We start from the raw sequence: 18946 nt of genomic DNA, 5'->3' as shown, positions 1-18946 counted from the left end.
CCATCTGATTTGATAGATAAAACGTTTTGTCTGATTTTAAATCTGCATTTAAAAGTATGTTACTTATTTTCACATTAAAGATTATAAAAACACAACCATAAAACAAATTAAATCATTTAGAGGTATAATTAGTAAGAAGGGGATCTCCTGTATCTCTTGCCATCCTCTCCAAGTCAAGTGTGATCTTCATGTAGGTTTTTACCCGACTGTAGTGGGAGCCCATCCTCTGACTTGATCTGTCTGGTGAGCAGGTCCCTAGCCACCTGTGCAGTGTGATAGTTGCTTTACTCAGCTGCTGGGTTTGTGGACATAATGCTGATGGAGCCAAGAACACCTTTTTAGATCATTTTGGTATTTCATTGGATTATACATAAATCTTTTTTTTCTTTTTTCAAAAAAATTTTTAATGTTTTTACTTATTTTTGAGAGAGACACCATGCGAGCAGGGGAGGGCCAGAGAGAGAGGGAGACATAGAATCCAAAGACAGCTCTGGGCTCTGAGCTAGCTGTCATCACAGAGCCTGATGCTGGGCTGGAACCCACGAATCATGAGAGCAGGACCTGAGCCGAAGTTGGACGCTTAACCGACTGAGCCACCAGGCGCCCCGTAAACCTTTTTTCCCGAAGTTTATTTTTCAGAGAGGGAGAGAGTGTGTGTGTGTAGTGGAGGGAGGGGCAGAGAGAGAGGGAAAGAGAGAATCCCAAGCAGGCTCCTCACGTGGGACTCAGCCCCATAATACGTGAGATCATCACCTGAGCCAAAATCAGGAGTCAGAAGTTTAATGGACTGAGTCACCCAGGAGCCTCTATACATCTTTAACAGGGAATGAATTTATTAAAAAGTAACCAAGTAGGTCAGAGTAAAGAGTGTTGGGACGATATGGTGAAGTAGAAAGGGATCAGGCTTTGGACCTAGTCTGTCCTGAGATTGAATCCTTCTAGTTAACATGGTCATGGATAAATAATTTAACTTCTCATTTCTTACATGGGTATTCTGTAACCTATCTTGCATGCTTTTATTGGGATTTAAATGTAATAGTATATTGTAAGTGCCTAGTATAGTGCCTGGCATGTAATTGGTATTGTGTAAATGTTGAATATGTAAGTGAATGAACAAACGTACAGTTGCTAGATTGTTTTTCAAAAGGGTTTACTAGCTCCTATCAATGTATGATAGTGCCATTTTTTTTCTGAAACCGTGTTAGTATGGGTATTACATGCTAAGCAAATTTCTAGATGGACAGACTGAAAATATTTGTTTTGCTTTATTTTTCTTGGGTTACTAACTTTGGAAACTTTATTTTCTTAAAAAAATTTAAAAAATATTTATTTATTTATTTGAGAGAAAGAGAACAAGCAGAGGATGGGCAGAGAGAAGGAGAGACAGAATCCCAACAGGCTTCATGTCATCAGTGCAGAGCCTGAAGTGGGGCTCAGACTCATGAACTGTGAGATTATGACCTGAGACGAGATCAAAAGTTGGACACTTATCTGACTACGCCCAGTCACCCCTGAAAATTTTATTTTCTTCCTAAATTCTTTCAGTGGAATTTATCCATTCATATTTTTTTCTGTTCTCTGTGTATGTCTGTGACACAGGGCTTAGTTCTTTGGATAGCTCGTATTAGTGAAGGGAAGTATCTGAACTTAACATTTATTTATTTATTTATTTACTTATTTACTTATTTAAAGTTTATTTGAGAGAGAAGGTGCCTGCACATGAGCAGGGAAGGACAGAAAGAGAACGAGAGAATCCCAAGCAGGCTCTGTGCCATCAGTGTAGAGCCTGTGGAGCCCGATGTGGAGCTCAGTCCCATGAACTGTGAGATCGTGACCTAAGCCAAAATCAAGAGTCAGCCACTTAACCGACTGGGTCACGCAGGTGCCCTTGAACTTAACATTTTAAACTATTTTTCTTTTGAGGTGGGAGCAAGCAATGTAATAGAAATAGTGATTTTGGAGTTAAAAAAATTTTTTTTTAACTTTTATTTATTTTTGAGAGACAGAGAGAGACAGATCATGAGCAGGGGAGGGGCAGAGAGAGAGGCGCACACAGAATCAGAAGCAGGCTCCAGGCTCTGAGCTAGTTGTCAGCACAGAGCCTGACGTGGGGCTTGAACCCACAAACTGAGTGAGATCATGACCTGGGCTGAAGTTAGACGCTCAACCAACTGAGCCACCCAGGCGCCCCAGATTTTGAGTTTTATCCTTAGCTTACTTATATGTATGTGATGGTGATTCATGTATTTGTTTAAATGACACGAGTTTAAGTAGAGTGAAAGTCATTAATTGCTTACAGTGTAGATGATTTAGCACCTTATTATGCTGAATGAATTTGTTGTGGAATGTGTGTAAGATGGGTGGGAGAGTTGAACTTGCTCTTCCCCAGTTGATGTCTCCCTTCCTGTGTGCCTCTTAACACGAGATATTTGGTGTTTACATTAAGAAACCATGATTTCTTTATTAAGAGATGGCTTTGATTTTTTTTTTACAATTTTTTATGGTTTTTATTTATTTTTGAGAGACCGAGACAGTGTGAGCAGGGGAGGGTCAGAGAGAGAGGGAGCTACAGAATCCAAAGCACGCTCCAGTCTCTGAGCTAGCTGTCAGCACAGAGCCCGACGCGGGGCTCGAGCCCACGAACCGTGAGATCGTGACCTGAGTTGAAGCCGGACGCTTAACCGACTGAGCCACACAGGCGCCCCTTGATAGTTTTTTAAAAGGATTTTCAAGTACAGTTTTGACTAGATGTGCTTTTTACCTGGAGTATTGACTTTAAAATCCCAAAATTTGACTTTACTACTAGTTTACTCAAGTGTCACAAACTTTTTGCCACTGTGCATGAAGTTTTTATCTTGCCTTAGTGCTGACATTCTTGTGAAAAGCAAGTGGCATTTAGGACTAACGTTCTTTTTTGACTTATGATGTGCAAGTATGTACGTAGGTTAGAGTGTTTTTAGTTAGGTTAACGCCTGTCTTTGTTAACTGTGAGTAATGATTCCAGGATGTAATTTTGTTTTATTAGATAAGGTTTTTTTTCTTTAATTTTTTTCTTTTTTTTTTGATCTCTAGAGTGGTGGACATGAAAACAAGGTCAATTGCATACAGTGGCATCAAGACAATGGCTGTTTGTATAGTTGTTCAGATGATAAACATATTGTGGAATGGAATACACAGACATGCAAAGTAAAGTGGTGAGTAACATTGATGGTTCCATTGCATTAGAGGGTAACTTGCTTCCTGTTGGAAATGCATTAGAGTTTGATAAATCAAGACTTTTCTTGGCTGTAGGTAAAGTTTGGTATGAGACATAGGGAATATAGATACTAATGAGAGTGTAGACTATTCAAGGAAGTTTAAATCCAATCAGGCATGCAAGATTTTAGTACATAAACATTAAATGATACAAGAGTAAAATAACTGCACAAGAGAAAAACATAAGGTAGCAAGTAAGTAATTGTCAAATGAGGTGAATAGCGTTGGCAAGGCCTCGTGAAAGAGAAGGGATTTCAGTTGGGCCTTCCGGGAGAGGTAAGATTTGGAAAGAAGAGGGTGGGGGCAGGAAGGTGAGGGGATGGCAAGACCAAAGGCTGGGGGAAAGGGAAATGAAAGATTGGAAGATCTGTTTACTAGGGAATAATGACTGGTAGAGGATATGGGCCAAAGTATCTTAAGAGTCTGGCCTTAGCTGAGATAAAAATCTCAGCTAACTCTTCTAGTTTATTGTATCTTCACAGTTAACTTACAGTTTGAAGATAGGGAATTTTAGGTTGAAAGTAATTTTCCCTCAAGGTTTTGAAGCATTGGTTCATTGGTTATTTATTTATTTTTTTCTTCATTTTTGAAGAAAATGTTTTTTTTTTTTTAATGTTTATTTAGTTTGAGAGAGTCAGTGTGAGCAGCGGAGGAGGGGCGGGGGAGAGAGAAAGAAAGAGAGAATCTCAAGTAGGCTCCCCACCCCCAGTGCAAAGCCCTGGACCAGAGAGGGGAGTGGAGCTCTATTTCACAAACTGTGAGATCATGACCTGAGCCGCGATCAAGAGTCAATGCTGAGCCAGCTGAGCCCCCCAGGAGCTCCTTCATTTTTCTTGTAGCATGTATTTGATAATTTCATCTTCTCTTGTTTTTTTGCCCTTTCTCTAGTACAGTCTGTTGTTACTTAGATGTTGCATCTCCTGGACTGACCTCTAGGTTTCTTTGTTTTCTCTTATATTCCCTTTTGTCTTTTTCTTCTGTAACCGGGCGGTTTCCTCAGTTTTACCTTCCAAATCTTCTGTTGAAATTTTACATTTCTCTAGCCTAGCCATTCTTTTAATTTCTGGGAGCTTTGTTTTTGTTCTCTTAATATTTCTTTTTGTTGCATCATGTTTCCTTAATGGATAGAATATTTTCTAACTCTCTGAAGATAATAATTACAGGATTTTAAAGTATTTTTCCTTTGTTCCTTACATCATATCCCTCTTGAGGATGTGGTTTTTGTTTGATTTTAGCCTCTCTTTTATGTTAGTTAAAGGCATTCTTCAAATGACTGGGGATCCTTGGCTGCCTGTTGCTATTTGAAAATGAAACATGAACAAGCTGACTGGAAGGCCTGTGTAGGTGGTGGCTCAATTGCTGGGCTTCCTTTGTGGAGTGATGGGGAAGCCTTCAAATGTTAGTACGTGTGGGTTATTACCCTGGCACCGGCCACCTTTCCTAGAGAGGAATCTCCTCATTTGGTGCTGTTCAGGCTCTGAAGTGCATGTGAATTACTTGTGCAGACAGAGCTGCTTTAGTAGGTCTAGGTGGCACTTGGGAGTTGAAGGTAATGCTGGTGTAGGAGGTTACACTTTGATTTGCAAAGCTCTTAATGGGGGGAGGGCGGTGGGGGGGGGGCTTGGCAGTGGTGTTAGTTCTTTGCTAGCATTTCAGTGCTGGGTGAGGAGGTGGATTCAGGGAAGCTTGTCAGGGTGGTGATCACATTTTTTATATGTATATTAAGTGAATACGTGTTGAATGATGAATATAAAATGTTGAAGCTGTGAGAATTGGTGAGAAATTGTCAAAAATGTTAGGAGCTTAAAAGGGTAAAGGAAAAAGTATTGTTGCTGCATTTCCCTGATTATGAGTGAGGGTGAGTGTTTTCATGTTTATTGACAATTTGTATTTCTTTTGTGAATTACCTGTTTATATCTTTTGTGTGTGTTTTTATTTTGAATTGTTTTCAAACCTGATCTATTTCTTGAATATGAAGAGCTGTTTATGTATTCTTAGTATTAATCCTTTTCCTGTAGTATATATTTTTTGATATTTTCTAGATTTTTGGTTTTAAGTTTTTGACTTGTTTTGTGGTATAGAGGTTTTACTTATTTAAATCAAGTTATTTTTCCCATTATGATTCCTGGTTTGTAATTGCTTTGGAAGGCACTCCTAAACCAGGATTATAAAAACATTCTCCTGTGCACTTTTTAATACTTATTTTTCATCTGTTAGTTTTAGTCAGCCAAGTTTTTTGTCTCTTTAGTATGAGAGAGAAATCTACTTTTGTTTTTCCGTATGAGGAATTGGACATACTCCAGTGTGACTGGCAGAGCAGTGTGTTTTCTTCCCCTTTATAATAAACGTCTTCTGGTAAGAGGATTGCTGCTGTTACTTCTTGATTTCATAAGTGAATAACCAAGCTCCTTGTTCATAAAAATATTAATGTGTGCAACAAAGTACAAAGGCTCGTGCTGCAACTCGTATTTCAGGTATTAGAAGGGGACCATCTATACTTGATTTATTTTACTCTATCAGGTGGGGGTGAACCTATGTTGATTTGAGATAGAAATAACCTTTTTGGACTGTAACTTGAGAAGTAATTTGTGTTGCTAAGTAAATTAAAGGGCAAGCTGCCACACAGTGCAGGAACTGTGGTAGGGATAGCATGGAGTTGGGGAGGTCCAGCCAGCCAGGTCGTTTCCTGGGCATTGACAGAATCCACCTCATGCTCAGGATACACAACTACCCATCTTACATTCTTGAATCTCTTGCTCATCCATTTTCTGGTACCTCTTGAAAATCTCTGGGCAGGCTGTACCTTAGTGTTTTGTCCAAGGTTAGTCACCTTACACGGGCTTTTAGGGAATAATTGTTTAGAAACTTAAGAGATATTTTTAATGCCTATTTTTTACTATTTTTTTTTTTGCTATGAGTAAAGTTTTCTCCCCATTCATTGAGATGTTTTTGTTTCTTTTCACTCTACAGCAAATGGAAAGGTGACAATAGTAGCGTCAGCTCCCTGTGTATTAGCCCAGATGGAAAGATGTTGCTTTCAGCTGGTCGAACAATCAAACTATGGGTTTTGGAGACCAAAGAAATCTACAGAGTGAGTGAATCAAATTAGTGTAAGCCTAACAGTCATCTAGAGTAAGTATGGAGAAGGGCAGAAAGTCTGAGTCGTAGAATATTGTTTTAAAAAACGAGCACAGATTTGTTATTTTCAGGCATATCAAATAGTAGAATAGTAGATGAAAGTTAGCTTTCAGATCTGGTGTGTTGATATTTACTAGGTTAGATGCATTTGAGAAATGAATAGAACAAGTAAGTAGAATTTGAATTAAAAATCTTTTACTCTGCTATGTGTGATATAGTAGGTTTGATTTCTACCTTGCATTTTGTGTTTAGTACATTTGTGGTATTTGACTGGGAATACCTAGTACCATAGCTTTGAGTGTGCAAGGGGATGTACGTTTGGTGCTGTGATGATGCCGTAAAATTGTGGTTTCGACTCACTGAGAGTAAAATGAGGACCTACAATTCCTTGGCTGTGTCTGAGCACCCAGGCACCCCTTTAAACATAGATAGAATTAAGCAGATCTTGAATGCAGAATGCGAAAAATAAAGATTGTGGGTAGGGCCAGGGGACTTATAAGGGCGCAGTGATTTTTCAGTATTTTCAGATGGAGTTTTATTTTTTTATTAAAATTCTTTTTAATGTTTATTTTTGAGAGAGAGAGAGACAGTGAGCAAGCACGAGCAGGGAGAAAGAGGGAGACACAGAATCTGAATTAGGTTCCAGGCTCTGAGCTGTCAGCACAGAGCCCAGCGCAGGGCTCAAACCCATGACCCACAAAATCCTGACGTGAGCTGAAGTCGGAGGCTTAACCAACTGAGCCACCCAGCCACCCCTCAGGTGGAGTTTTTACAAGTACATGGAATGTAGCACAAATAATCTCAGTTGCTTAGAATTAAATTTAGCTGTTCCCTTTAGTCTGGATCATATGTATTTATGGTTTATATGGACTCTTCACCTTTGTCACTGTTCCGTGTCCTCTCCTAAATGAGACTGAACTTTCTCTAGCATTTCACAGGACACGCAACGCCTGTTTCCTCACTCCTCTTCACTACTGTCAGACCTCCTAGTGAGAGCCAGCCCTTTGATGGGGTCACCGGCCTTTATTTCCTGTCGGGAGCAGTGCATGACCGGCTACTTAACGTCTGGTATGTAGTCCTGGGCCTGGGTGGTAGCAGTGCCTAAACGGAATCTGTCTCAGTTTGTGTGGTTAATATAAATGGTGAATGTGAGACTTACTTTATTGTATTTAATGTTAGATTTATCTTGACTTGTAATGAAGACTTGAGCCTGCATTAAAAACAGACTTTAGAGAAAAATTTAAGAGCGTTATATAATAGTATCACATCCTTGCTTGCTTAGAGGTAGAGGGGTCTGAATATGTTTGTGACTGGGCAAGTTAAATAACCTTCTGTAAAAAATTTAGGATAATGTCTGATTTTCTTGAAAAAGAACTGTTGGGTTAGTGCAGCAATGTTTATTTACTGATGTTTTACTGAGGACATTTAATTCCTTGGATATGTCTGAGAATGCCCAGTAGCTTTTTTCTCCCTCTTTTCTTCCTTTTTTGCGAAAGTTGCTGTTCCTGATTTTCCTTGGAATTACTTTTTTTTTAAGTTTTTATTTTATGTTTATTTTAGAGAGAGACAGCACGTGTGAAGGAGAGAGCATCTTAGGCAGGCTCCACACTCAGCGCAAAGCCAGATGTGGGGCTTGAGTTCATAACCCTGGGATCATGACCTGAGCTAAAAGCAAGAGTCAGATGCTTAACTGACTGAGCCACCGAGGTGCCCCTTTAAGATTTTATTTTTAAGTAGTCTCTACAGCCAATGTGGGTCTTGAACTTACAACCCTAAAATCAAGAGTTGCATGCTCTACTGACTGACCTGGCTAGACACCCCTGGACCTACTTTTAAAAGTAAAAATTAATTTGGTATCAAATGGCCATCAGAAAGTTTTTAAATTTAAGAAAGTAAGAGGTTTTTTGGTTTTACGAAAGCTGATGGTAAAGCTAACTTTTTTTTTAAACACCTGCTGTTTAGATAAAATAAGTGGAGATTAAAAAAATTTTTTTAATGTTTTATTTATTTTTGATACAGAGAGAGACAGAGCATGAGAGGGGGAGGGGCAGAGAGAGAAGGAGACACAGAACCGGAAGCAGGCTCTGAGCTAGCTGTCAGCACAGAGCCTGACGTGGGGCTCGAACCCACAAACGTGAGATCTGAACTGAGCCGAAGTTGGAGGCTTAACTGACTGAGCCACCCAGGTGCCCCAATAAGTGGAGATTTAAACAAGTAGTTTCTCATCCTAGTAATCAATTAGTTCAGCATGTTCTTGGCCATATAAAGTTGCTATGAATTTACACCAAATAATACTCAGAAGTGGAAATCAGATACATAATCCTTGATGTGGTTGGGTCAGGAAAGGTTCATAGGCCTAATGTGGACCTCTGTCCACCTTCAGACCATCAATTGAGCCATAGTTCTAATTATCCTTTCATAATCACATTGGGTTGGTATTCTGTCCTGGGTCTGGTTTTTGAGGCGTGCATACTGGGATAATTTAGTTCTGTAAGGTTTAACGCTATGTAAGAAATTAGTAAAGCCAGAATGTTAAAATCTGCCACCAAATCCTCCTGACATTAATTGGATATTTCAGTCTTAAAAATGCTTCATCTGTTTGGCTCCCTAGACCTCTAGGGGGTCTCCAGCTACAAAATTTCTTCTTTTTTTTTCAATTTTAATGTTTATTTTTGAGAGAGACAAAGTGTGAATGGGGGGTGGGTGGGCAGAGAGAGAGGGAGACACAGAATCAGAAGCAGGCTTCAGGCTCTGAGCTGCCAGCATAGAGCCCGATGCGGGGCTCAAACCCACAAGATGTGAGATCATGACCTGAGCTGATGTTAGACGCTCAACTGACTGAGCCACCCAGGTGCCTCTTTTTCTTCTGTAAAAGAGAAATTTATTTCTGTTGTCTTAACATCCCCCAAATAGTATGTGTATGCCTGTGAGCTTCCTAGTAATAGAGGAATAAAATTGAAAAATTAAAAAGCCATATTAAAAGACTGCGCCCAAAGGCCATTTATGGAAAACTTTGTGTTCTGATAGGTAGAACAAGCCTAAGGTTCCCTGATAGTTACCTTTGACAGACACATTTCTGTTAGGAAATAACATTGGAAGGCTTTTTGCTGCTTGAGTGAAAATTAAGCAAAACAAACCCAAAAAACAAAAACCACTTTCATATGACTATAAGGACAGTACTGTCTCCTGTTGAGGAGCTAAGATACTAGTTTCTTTTTATAAAGTAGTCTGATGGCAGTGATGGTATAAATGGCTTCAAGTTAGAATTAGTATTGTTTTATGAGGAATTCATAAATGGGAATACTTAGAAGTGATCTCAGTTTTCTTCTAGACACAAAAATATTGAAAGAGTGTTTGCTGGTGAATGTATATTCTTTTTTTTTTTAATGTTTATTTTTGAAGGAGAGAGTGTGCTCCCGTGTGTGAGCAGGGGAGGGGCAGAGGGAGAGGGAGACACAGAATCTGAAGCTGCACAGAGCCCGACATGGGCTCGAACTTACAAGGACTCACAAGCCATGAGATCATGACCTGAGCTGAAGTCATTTGAGTGCTTTACTGACTGAGCCACCCAGGCACCCTGTTTACTGCTGAATGTATAAAAAGTGTCACTAGTTAATAAAAAGAAACTGATTTTGAATTGTGTTTGCAAGTCATGTTTTTCACGGTTACTCAGTCTTTTATTTAAATTTGTGCCTTTAGATTTTTAAGATGGCTTTATTGAGGTATAATTGATGTATAATAAACTGCACATTTTCTTTTCTTTTTATTTTTTTACCGTTATCTTAATTTTGTTTATTACATGTATTTATTTGTGAGAGACAGAGTGAGACACAGCACAAGCAGGGGAGGGGCAGAGAGAGAAGGAGACAGAGAATCCGAAGCAGGCTCCAGGCTCTGAGCAAGCATTCAGCACAGCCGACTGAGCCACCCAGGCACCCCTAAATGGCAAATTTTTAAAAATTTTAGTTCAATTCCAGTTAACATTACAGTGTAACACTAATTTCAGGTGTATAGTATAGTGATTTAGCACTGCCATACAATAGCCAGTGCTCATCACAAATAACTCCTTAATCTCCATCATCCCCCAACCATTAGTTCTCTGTAGTCAAGAGTCTGTTTCTTGGTTTGCCCCTCTTTTTTTCCTGTTAGTTTCTTAAATTCCATGTAGGTTTGAATTCATATAGTATTTGTCTTTCACTGACTTATTTCACATAGCATAATACTTTCTATAGAGTTCCACTGATGTCACTGCAAATGGCAAGATTTCATTTTTTCTGGCTGAGTAATATTGTGTGTGTGTGTGTGTGTGTGTGTGTGTGTGTGTAAGTGGTGTATATCATCACATCTTTATCCATTTATCAATGGACTGTTTCCATTATTTGGCTGTTGTAGATATTTGGTTTTGTAGAAGTAAGATGCATGTATCCCTTTGTATTAATATTTTTGTATTTGAATAAAGACTTAGTCGTGCTATTACTGGATTATAGGACAGTTCTGTTTTTTACATTCATTTATTTATTTATTTAGCACGAACCAGTAAGAGAGGGGCAGGGAGAGAATTCCAAGCATGCTTGGTGCTGCCAATGAAGAGTCTGATGTGGGGCTTGATTCCATGGACTGCAGGATTATACCCGGGCCAAAATCAAGAGTCTGATGCCAATGACTGAGCCACTCAGGCACCCCTATTTTTAACTTCTTTTAAAAATGTGTATTTAGGAGAGAAAGTGTGAATGGAGGTGGAACAGAGAGAGAGTTACAGGGGATCTGAAGCAGGTTCTGCACTGATAGCAGTGAGCCCAGTGTGTGGCTCACACTCACGAATTGGGGATCATGACCTGAGCCCAAGTTGGATGCTCAACCGACTGAGCCATCCAGGCACCCCCCTATTTTTAACTTTCTGAGGAAACTTCCTGTTTGCCAGAGTGACTGTAACAGTTTGCATTTCTGAGTGGATGGAAATTTTTGTTATTGTTTTAGGACTATCCATTGGTCTCAGTACCGTTTGTTGAAGACTTTCCAGTGAACTGGCTGTGCACATATACATTGATACTCACATGCAGTTGGTTCTTATTTGGAGTTGTTACATTGTACAGCCTTCCCGAGCACTGAGTTAGTGGTACTGCATGATGAGTCCTCTGGGTAATAGAAGGTCAGGTTTCTGCAAGCCTTGTTGGTGTCATATTTGTCGTCTAATCAATATGTAGCCTTGTTTTTTGTGTATTTCTGTTTAAAAATACTTGGTGTATATAGTTGATTAGCTCCTGTTCCTGTCCGATCAGAGTTTATCTAACACAAATATTTTTTTCCCATAAGGCATATCACAGCTGTTTTTGTTCTTAGGTACATGAGACAGCACTTTAGCACTAAGGACACTTTTTATTATTTTATTTTATTTTTATTTTTATTTTTTAGAGAGGGTGCAAGTGAGCGAGGGGCAGAGACGGGCGGAGAGAGAGGTGTGGGGCTTGTGTTAACCTAATGGAGAGCTTGAACTCACCATGAAATCATGACCTGAGCCAGAGTCCTGTGCTTAACCTACTGAGCCATCCAGGTGCCCCCTTCAGGGACATTTTTAAGCAGTGAAATCACGAAAAAAAAACCAACAACATGAAAGCAAAAAAAAGGTGGCATTAAAGAATACTTTTTGATATTCTAAATAATACTAATGATACTAAGTTATACTAATAATACTTCTGTAATGTGAGAGCTGAAGTAAGAAGTCAGAGCATAGCCTTGTTTAACATTGTGGGAAACTCATTATTTTTCACTGCTCTGAACATTTTTCACTGCTCTGTTGCAGACCATGGAAGTTCCACAAATTCTGATTCAGAGGCTGACAAATTTTAGCAAGTAGGCAAATTCTCAAAGAAGGAATCCACAAATAGTGAGGATCGTTTGGGTTAAATATACTCATGGGTCTATTTCTGAACTCTTACTTTGTTTGTATTGCTATTGTGTGAATTCTCAGATTATATGTCTATAGATTCAGTAAAAACTCAGTCAAAATCCCAGCAGATTCTTTTGTAGAAATTGACCATCTGATTTTAAAATTCAAAGAGAAAGGCAAAGGACTGTAGAATAACCAAAACAACATTGAAAAAGCAGAAAAAAGTTGGAGGACGCACATTGCCTGATTCCTGGATTTGTCAAGTTACAGTAATCAAAGCGGTGTGGGTGGCATCAAGATAAGCACGTAGATTAGTGGTAAAGAACAGAGAATGTTATTCATTGTTTAAATCTGCATAAGGGCATTAGTGCTTTCTCTTTTCCCTTCAACCGTGTGAAATGGCAGTGACACAGATGGGTCCAAGTTTGATCTGTAGTCACTTTATTTAGCTTTCAAAAGATGCAGAAGCTCTTGGGAATCTAATACTGTTGCTCCGTTTAGGTGCTCTAATCTTTTTTTGTTGTTAAATTTCGTACCTAATCACGGGTTTTGTTATCTAGGCAGGTCCGGTCAGAAAACAAAGAAAAGAATGCAGTGATGTCTTTCACAGTTACAGATGAACCTGTCTATATTGACTTGACGTTGTCAGAAAATAAAGAAGAGGTAAATGGCTCAATTTTTGAGAATTTTGTTTTTGGATTTCACAAATCCTGTTTTTAAAGTTAGTGTTTTGATGATTTAATGATTGGGAAAGAAGGGGACGTGAGGGATGAAAGAACAAAATAAAACAAGAATCTTAGAATGTTTGGAGTAACCATTAAATAAATCACTATGGTGTGCATTTATGGGGACCATGCACAGTGGCATTTTCCAGGGATCTGGTTTTGTTTTGCTTTTTAGATTTTTTTAAACTTTTATTAACTTTTATTTATTTTTGAGAGACAGAGCATGAGCAGGGGAGGGGCAGAGAGAGAGACACAAAATCTGAAGCAGCTCCACGCTCTGAGCTGTGAATGCAGAGCCTGATGCAGGGCTTGAACCCACAGACCACAAGATCATGACCTGAGCTGACGTGGGATGCGCAACCATCTGAGCTGCCCAGGCATCCCCCATTTTCAGGGATCTGATCCTCTGACATGCGGAGCCTACCAGTTTCTTTTGTCAGTGACTTTGCACTTGGTAGTGACCTTGCTCCTATAGCTTCCAGGCTGCATTCTCCTTGTTATCTCTTGGCTTAAACTTTTATTTACACTTGACACCAACTCCAGTTGTTGTTTAGATGACAGTAATCAATTTTAAATGCAACAGTTGTGCAACCTTGGTGTTCTAACTTTTTCTCTGGTTATTTAAAGGGATGGGGAGGACAGTTGAAGTTCATAAGTATATTATGAAAGGCATTCTCCATTAATCAGTTTAATCTTTCTTTTAGCCTGTCAAGTTAGCTGTTGTTTGCAAAGATGCTCAAGTTCATCTTTTTGAACACATATTAAATGGGTAAGTAAGAAATTTTCTCAAGTCAAGTTTAGTTTCTCCCCCCCGACTTATTTTTCTTTTTTACTCCTAGCTCACTATTCTTTGCCTTATAGTACTTTTCAGTTAGATCGTTTTGAAAGCATTATTAATTCTTTATCCATATGACTATATACATTCCCAGTCAGGATTCAAGTTTTTGGAGTTTTGGACCATTTCTTCCATATTTGTGGGTAGTAGTTGTATGATACATGCTTAGTAAATGTTGGCAGTTCTAATGATACATTTTGTTTGTTTTCTCAAAAGTTTATATTTATTTTGAGAGAGAGAAAGAGAGTATGCATGTGTGCATGAGAGGTAGAGGGGCAGAGACAGGGGAGAGAAAGAGAATCCCAAGCAGGCTCTGAGATGTCAGCTTAGAGCCCGACATGGGGCTTGATTTCATGAACTGTGAGATCACGACCTGAGCTGAAATCAAGACTTGAATGCTTAACCAACTTAGCCACGTGGGCGCCCCTCTAGTGATACATTAAAAGTTTTTTTTATTTTAATGTTTGTTTATTTTTGAGAGACAGAGACAGAGAATGAGCAGGGGAGACACAGACAGAGAGAGAGAGGGAGACACAGAATCTGAAGCAGGCTGCAGGCTCCGAGTTGTCTGCATAGAGACTAGAGCCCAGTGCGGGGCTAGAACCCATGAACTGTGAGATCATGACCTGAGCTGAAGTTGGATGCTTAACTGACCGAGCCACCCAGGTGCCCCTCTGTGATACCTTTTAAAAGAAAGGGGTTCAGTTGGAAAACTGCTTGTGAACTTGGTAAAACCTTAATTTCTAACTTTGATAGTAGTTGTCTTTGCCATACATATGTGGATCAATGAAGCATGGCAATGCTATTGTTTTAGTGGACAGAGGGAGTTGCTGTTAGCATGTGTAATAGTCATAGACCAAGGATCAGTAAATTATGAGCTCTGGGTCAAATCCAGTATTACCATATGTGGTCCCCCAAAATGAAAATATTTATTATCTGCTCTTTATAGAAAGCTTCGCAACCTTTGCCATGCTCTGTAAACATGGTCTGAGACTCAATCATGTAAACTTTAAGATAGTTTCAACTTTTTGTCAGTTGGTATTCTTCTTACAATCCTACTATATGAATTTATTTAAATATAAAATTGTTATGAAAACATAACACATTTTAAAGCATTTAGGATGTATAGATACTAGATCGTGAAGCCTTATTCTTCCTGCATTGAGTTCTACTCCTTAGAGTAACTGTTAACATTTTGAGGTATTACACTTTAGACCTTTATTGACAGAGTCACACACATATGTGGAATATATAACTAAGGGCCCAGAGATGATGGGCTGCCATGAGGACTTGGGCACCTCTTCTTGGGCAATAGTAAACCGTTGCTTTTATGCAGAAGATTGATGAGGTTTGTCCTCATCAAGCGTCAAATGTTAAGACATTAAGCTTTGAGTCCTTCTGTCAGATGTGTTGAGAATAGACTGTAGAGGGGTAGAAGGCCAGAAGTCCTGGGTGGGGATGGTTGTGGAGTCAGGATAACTAGGAGGCGTGAGCTGGAAGGATGGTGCACTGCACTTAGTGGGAATAAGATGTCTGCGGTGTGAGGAGTGAGAGGCTGAGACACGGTGAAGCGCAGGGCTGTCAGAGTGAGAGGGAACAGCCGGGAGGATGGTGTGTCACAAGCAGCATCAACCTGCATGGTGAATACCAGACCGCTAAGAGAGGGATTCCTCGGGAGTGGCGTTAGACAGAATGACAGCCACTAGAATCTTTAAGAAATATGGGGGAGTGACCCAGAAATCATTGGATGATAGCAGGAGAGGGAAGTAGCTGGCATCTGGTAACAACATTTTCCAAGGTTTTAGAAGGGAAAAAAGGACAAACTGCCCATCTTGAAATGTTCGTGAAGAACAAGGAACACACTTAAATCATGTTCAAGGCTTCTGACACAAAGGCTACGGAGAGCAAACAACTACAACTTGAGATCTGCCCTGATGAGGCAGTGTAAAGCAAGACGGTGAAGAAGGCCCTGGGAGGAGAAATCCATGATGGAATTTTGTTGATTAGATTTTGCTGATAATCTTGTTCCTGGAACTGCCTTGCGGAGGTCATGGCGAGGCTTTTGGGGCTTGGAAACAGTTGGAGATGGGGCTGATTGGAACAGGACATGTACAGAGTCCTCTAGGGCCGAAGCTCAAGGCAGTGAGAGAGCAGCTGGGGGCTTGGGGCCCCATGGGGGCCTTGCCACTGTGGGGGAAGGGCACAGGGGTGTCCAGGCAGATGTGGCGAGGTCTTGCTAGATGAAGTCTTGACGGCAACACCAGTGCTGTGGGGACCCTGGTGGCTCTGGTGATAGTGTGGAGGCCACAGGAAGGTTAATTTCTTGACATGATGCCAGCTTCAAAGCATTCATATGAGACATTGTTTCAAATTTTCTAATCTAATTTTTTTTTCCATTTCTAGATACTGCAAAAAGCCTTTGACTTCAAATTGCACAATTCAGATAGTGACACCTGGGAAAGGCAAGAAATCAACACCAAAACCCATTCCTATTCTAGCAGCTGGGTTTTGCTCAGACAAAATGTCATTGTTGCTTGTATATGGCAGTTGGTTTCAGCCCACCATTGAGCGAGTGGTATGTAGATACTACTCTGATGTAAAGTAATGCAGTGTTAACATGGACATGAAGAAAAAATGATTTTGGAGTAGGGTCATTGGTCTGCTTATTTGAATATTTAAAAAGAAGTCGTGTATTTTCCTGTAACTGGAAATATATTTCCCGTAACTACCTTTTACTGGGTAATTTATATATGTATATAATTTTTACTTAACTTAGCATATCCAAAATATTTTAATCCTTAGCATGAAAAATTGAGCTATATTATTGCCCTTCTTCCTTTACTTGGTATTGTGTCTTTGAAAATATGCGTCTGGTACAGATTTTCACTTATGAGCACACCTCAGATTGGAGGAGCCACATTTCATGTGCTCAGTAGCCCCACATGCCCAATGACTAACATTTTGGTCAGTACAGTATGAATGAATTTTACCCAGTCACTCAGAAGATAAATCTTAATAAAAGAGCCCTTAGTAACAGTACTCATTGAGTTTTCTAAGTGGAAATGTAATGGGTGGTGCAATTCCTTAACTTTTTTGAAGGTTTCTTTGGAGACTTTTGGTGAGTTATGAGGGTGTCTAATAGACGATTTCATCTTGCATTTGTACCTTATGCAGTAAGGCCCTCTGGCGGGATGATGAGTGCCAGCTTACTTTTAAAGAATTTAACACATGGATATGGATTAATAAAAAAAAGGAGAAGTGTTAAGCTATAAACCTAATAACTCTCCTTGCTGTAACTAGACCCCCTAACCGTCCTTTGCAGATGCAGCCATTGTTTCCTGTTTTGTGCCCTTTCTGATGCTGATTAATTATGTGGGCACAGAGAATTACATAAAACCCGAAAGCCTGTGGGTAACGTGTACTGTGCTGCATCTGATTGTCCCTCTTGTAATGGCACATCAGGGGGAGGGGTCCCCCTTAGAGCAGTTTGTTCATCAGCAGTGCTGTCTTTGACTTGCTGGTGGAAAGTATAGTGGGGGGACCCTAAATAGCCCAGAGTATTCTTTACAAGGGCGACGAACTGGATGTTTAAAAGTCTGTTATCGTTTAAGAACCTGTTGACCTTTTAAAACTGTACATGTGAAAAATGAGAGCAGTTCATAACTGAAGCAAGTACACATTATGCTTCGTGTCTTCACAGTGGACCCACTTTTCTCTGCTGCCATCAGTCTGAGTGTTGATTAGTCTGAATGGCTGGCTCAGTTTTGTGGGGACGCTTTCTATATGTTTTTGCATTTTTATGAAAATGCACAAATAGACATTGGCTTTTCATGTTATTGTTATTTCCAGTTGCTTTGTTTGACATTTCTCCCCTTTCATCTCCCCCCCCCCCCATTGTATTCTCAGGCTTTAAGTTCCAAAGAACCTCACATGTGTTTAGTAAGAGACATTTCAAACTGCTGGGCCCCCAAAGTAGAGACGGCTATAACAAAGGTGAGTGCATTTCATATTAGAAGTTGAGAAAAGAGAGATTTGGATGAATTGAATTAATATATAATATGTTTAGAGACTTTAATATCCTCCTTATGATCTTAACAAATCTGTGGGATTGTTTTAGGTAACAAGATTGTACAACTTCTTCCTGTGCTTTTGGTTTGTTGATTGAGTGAATAGACAACTAAAAGTTAAAGACCTTCAGGAGTTAGTCCTTCACCCCATGTCTGATCATTAAATAAATATCACATTTATCAATAACTTAGTTTGCTGATTTCAGCGTTTAAAGGGCAAATCCTATATTTAAGGTCATAAAAGCCCAAAATGATGGGTCTGGAATGAAATACCATAAGGTTACCTTAAGGTTATCATCGTGATGCTTTTATTTGAATATAACATGGCACGTAGATGCATGTTTGGCAGTTTAATGAGAAACGAAAAGCCAAGACCTGCTATGATGACATCCACATATGGTTTCGCTTCTGGCTGAGTTTCAGAGATGACACCTTTCTCTTGGCTGTCTGAGCATTTCTGGCAAAGCTGGATTACTGGAGGTGGTCCTAAAATGTACAACTTCACTGATGTCTTTAAGTAATCTGTAAATGTTTTTCCTGGTTTTTATTTGTGTGCTATTGAAAACTTTAAAACTATAAACTTTGAAATTATAATTTAGAAATTTAGCTAATATTCAATTAAAATTTATCTGTAATTCTTACTATATTATATTGGTTATATTAAGATTTTCCAGTAGAAAAACCGTTTAAAAGCTGTTAGTTTTCTCATTGGGGCCAAATCTTACAAGGACTAAAGCATAATTCCCTTTGTCACCTGCCGGCTATTCCTTCTTAACAGGTGAGAACACCAGTGATGAATTGTGAAGCAAAAGTTCTGGTACCTGGGGTGCCTGGTCATCATGCGGCGATCAAGCCTGCTCCTCCACAAACCGAGGAAGGAGAGAGCAAGAGGAAATTAGGGGAGAATGAGGTAATCGAATCACTGACCATTTCTGAGTTTGAAGTGTAAGATTACTCGCGAGACCAACAAATCTATTGGGAAGAGCCAAACTTGAAACTTCTGCAGCTTGACTGAGAAAGCCGCCGGTTCCCGCTCATC

General features: G+C 39.6%; 1 protein-coding gene and 2 non-coding genes across 3 annotated transcripts in view; all 3 read left to right on the top strand.

Moving 5' to 3' along the window:
• The window catches only part of WDR43 (WD repeat domain 43), a 41674-nt gene that overhangs the window by 9916 nt on the left and 12812 nt on the right, over positions 1 to 18946 (top strand). The window contains exons 3-10 of the mRNA XM_029938022.1: positions 3073 to 3194; positions 6226 to 6346; positions 7322 to 7461; positions 12841 to 12943; positions 13710 to 13774; positions 16244 to 16415; positions 17747 to 17833; positions 18686 to 18817. Of these exons, the coding sequence (XP_029793882.1) occupies positions 3073 to 3194; positions 6226 to 6346; positions 7322 to 7461; positions 12841 to 12943; positions 13710 to 13774; positions 16244 to 16415; positions 17747 to 17833; positions 18686 to 18817 (942 nt within the window). The remainder of the gene's footprint in view (positions 1 to 3072; positions 3195 to 6225; positions 6347 to 7321; positions 7462 to 12840; positions 12944 to 13709; positions 13775 to 16243; positions 16416 to 17746; positions 17834 to 18685; positions 18818 to 18946) is intronic.
• Positions 6715 to 6799, top strand: LOC115290974. Its single transcript, XR_003908341.1, has one exon. It is a non-coding gene; the product is annotated as a small nucleolar RNA SNORD53/SNORD92 (small nucleolar RNA).
• On the top strand, positions 18283 to 18362 carry LOC115290972. Its single transcript, XR_003908339.1, has one exon. It is a non-coding gene; the product is annotated as a small nucleolar RNA SNORD53/SNORD92 (small nucleolar RNA).

This window comes from Suricata suricatta, chromosome 4, assembly GCF_006229205.1.
Source record: "Suricata suricatta isolate VVHF042 chromosome 4, meerkat_22Aug2017_6uvM2_HiC, whole genome shotgun sequence".
Taxonomy (NCBI): domain Eukaryota; kingdom Metazoa; phylum Chordata; class Mammalia; order Carnivora; family Herpestidae; genus Suricata; species Suricata suricatta.
Note: the sequence above shows the minus strand (reverse complement) of the source record. Positions and strands in the feature narration are given on the sequence as shown.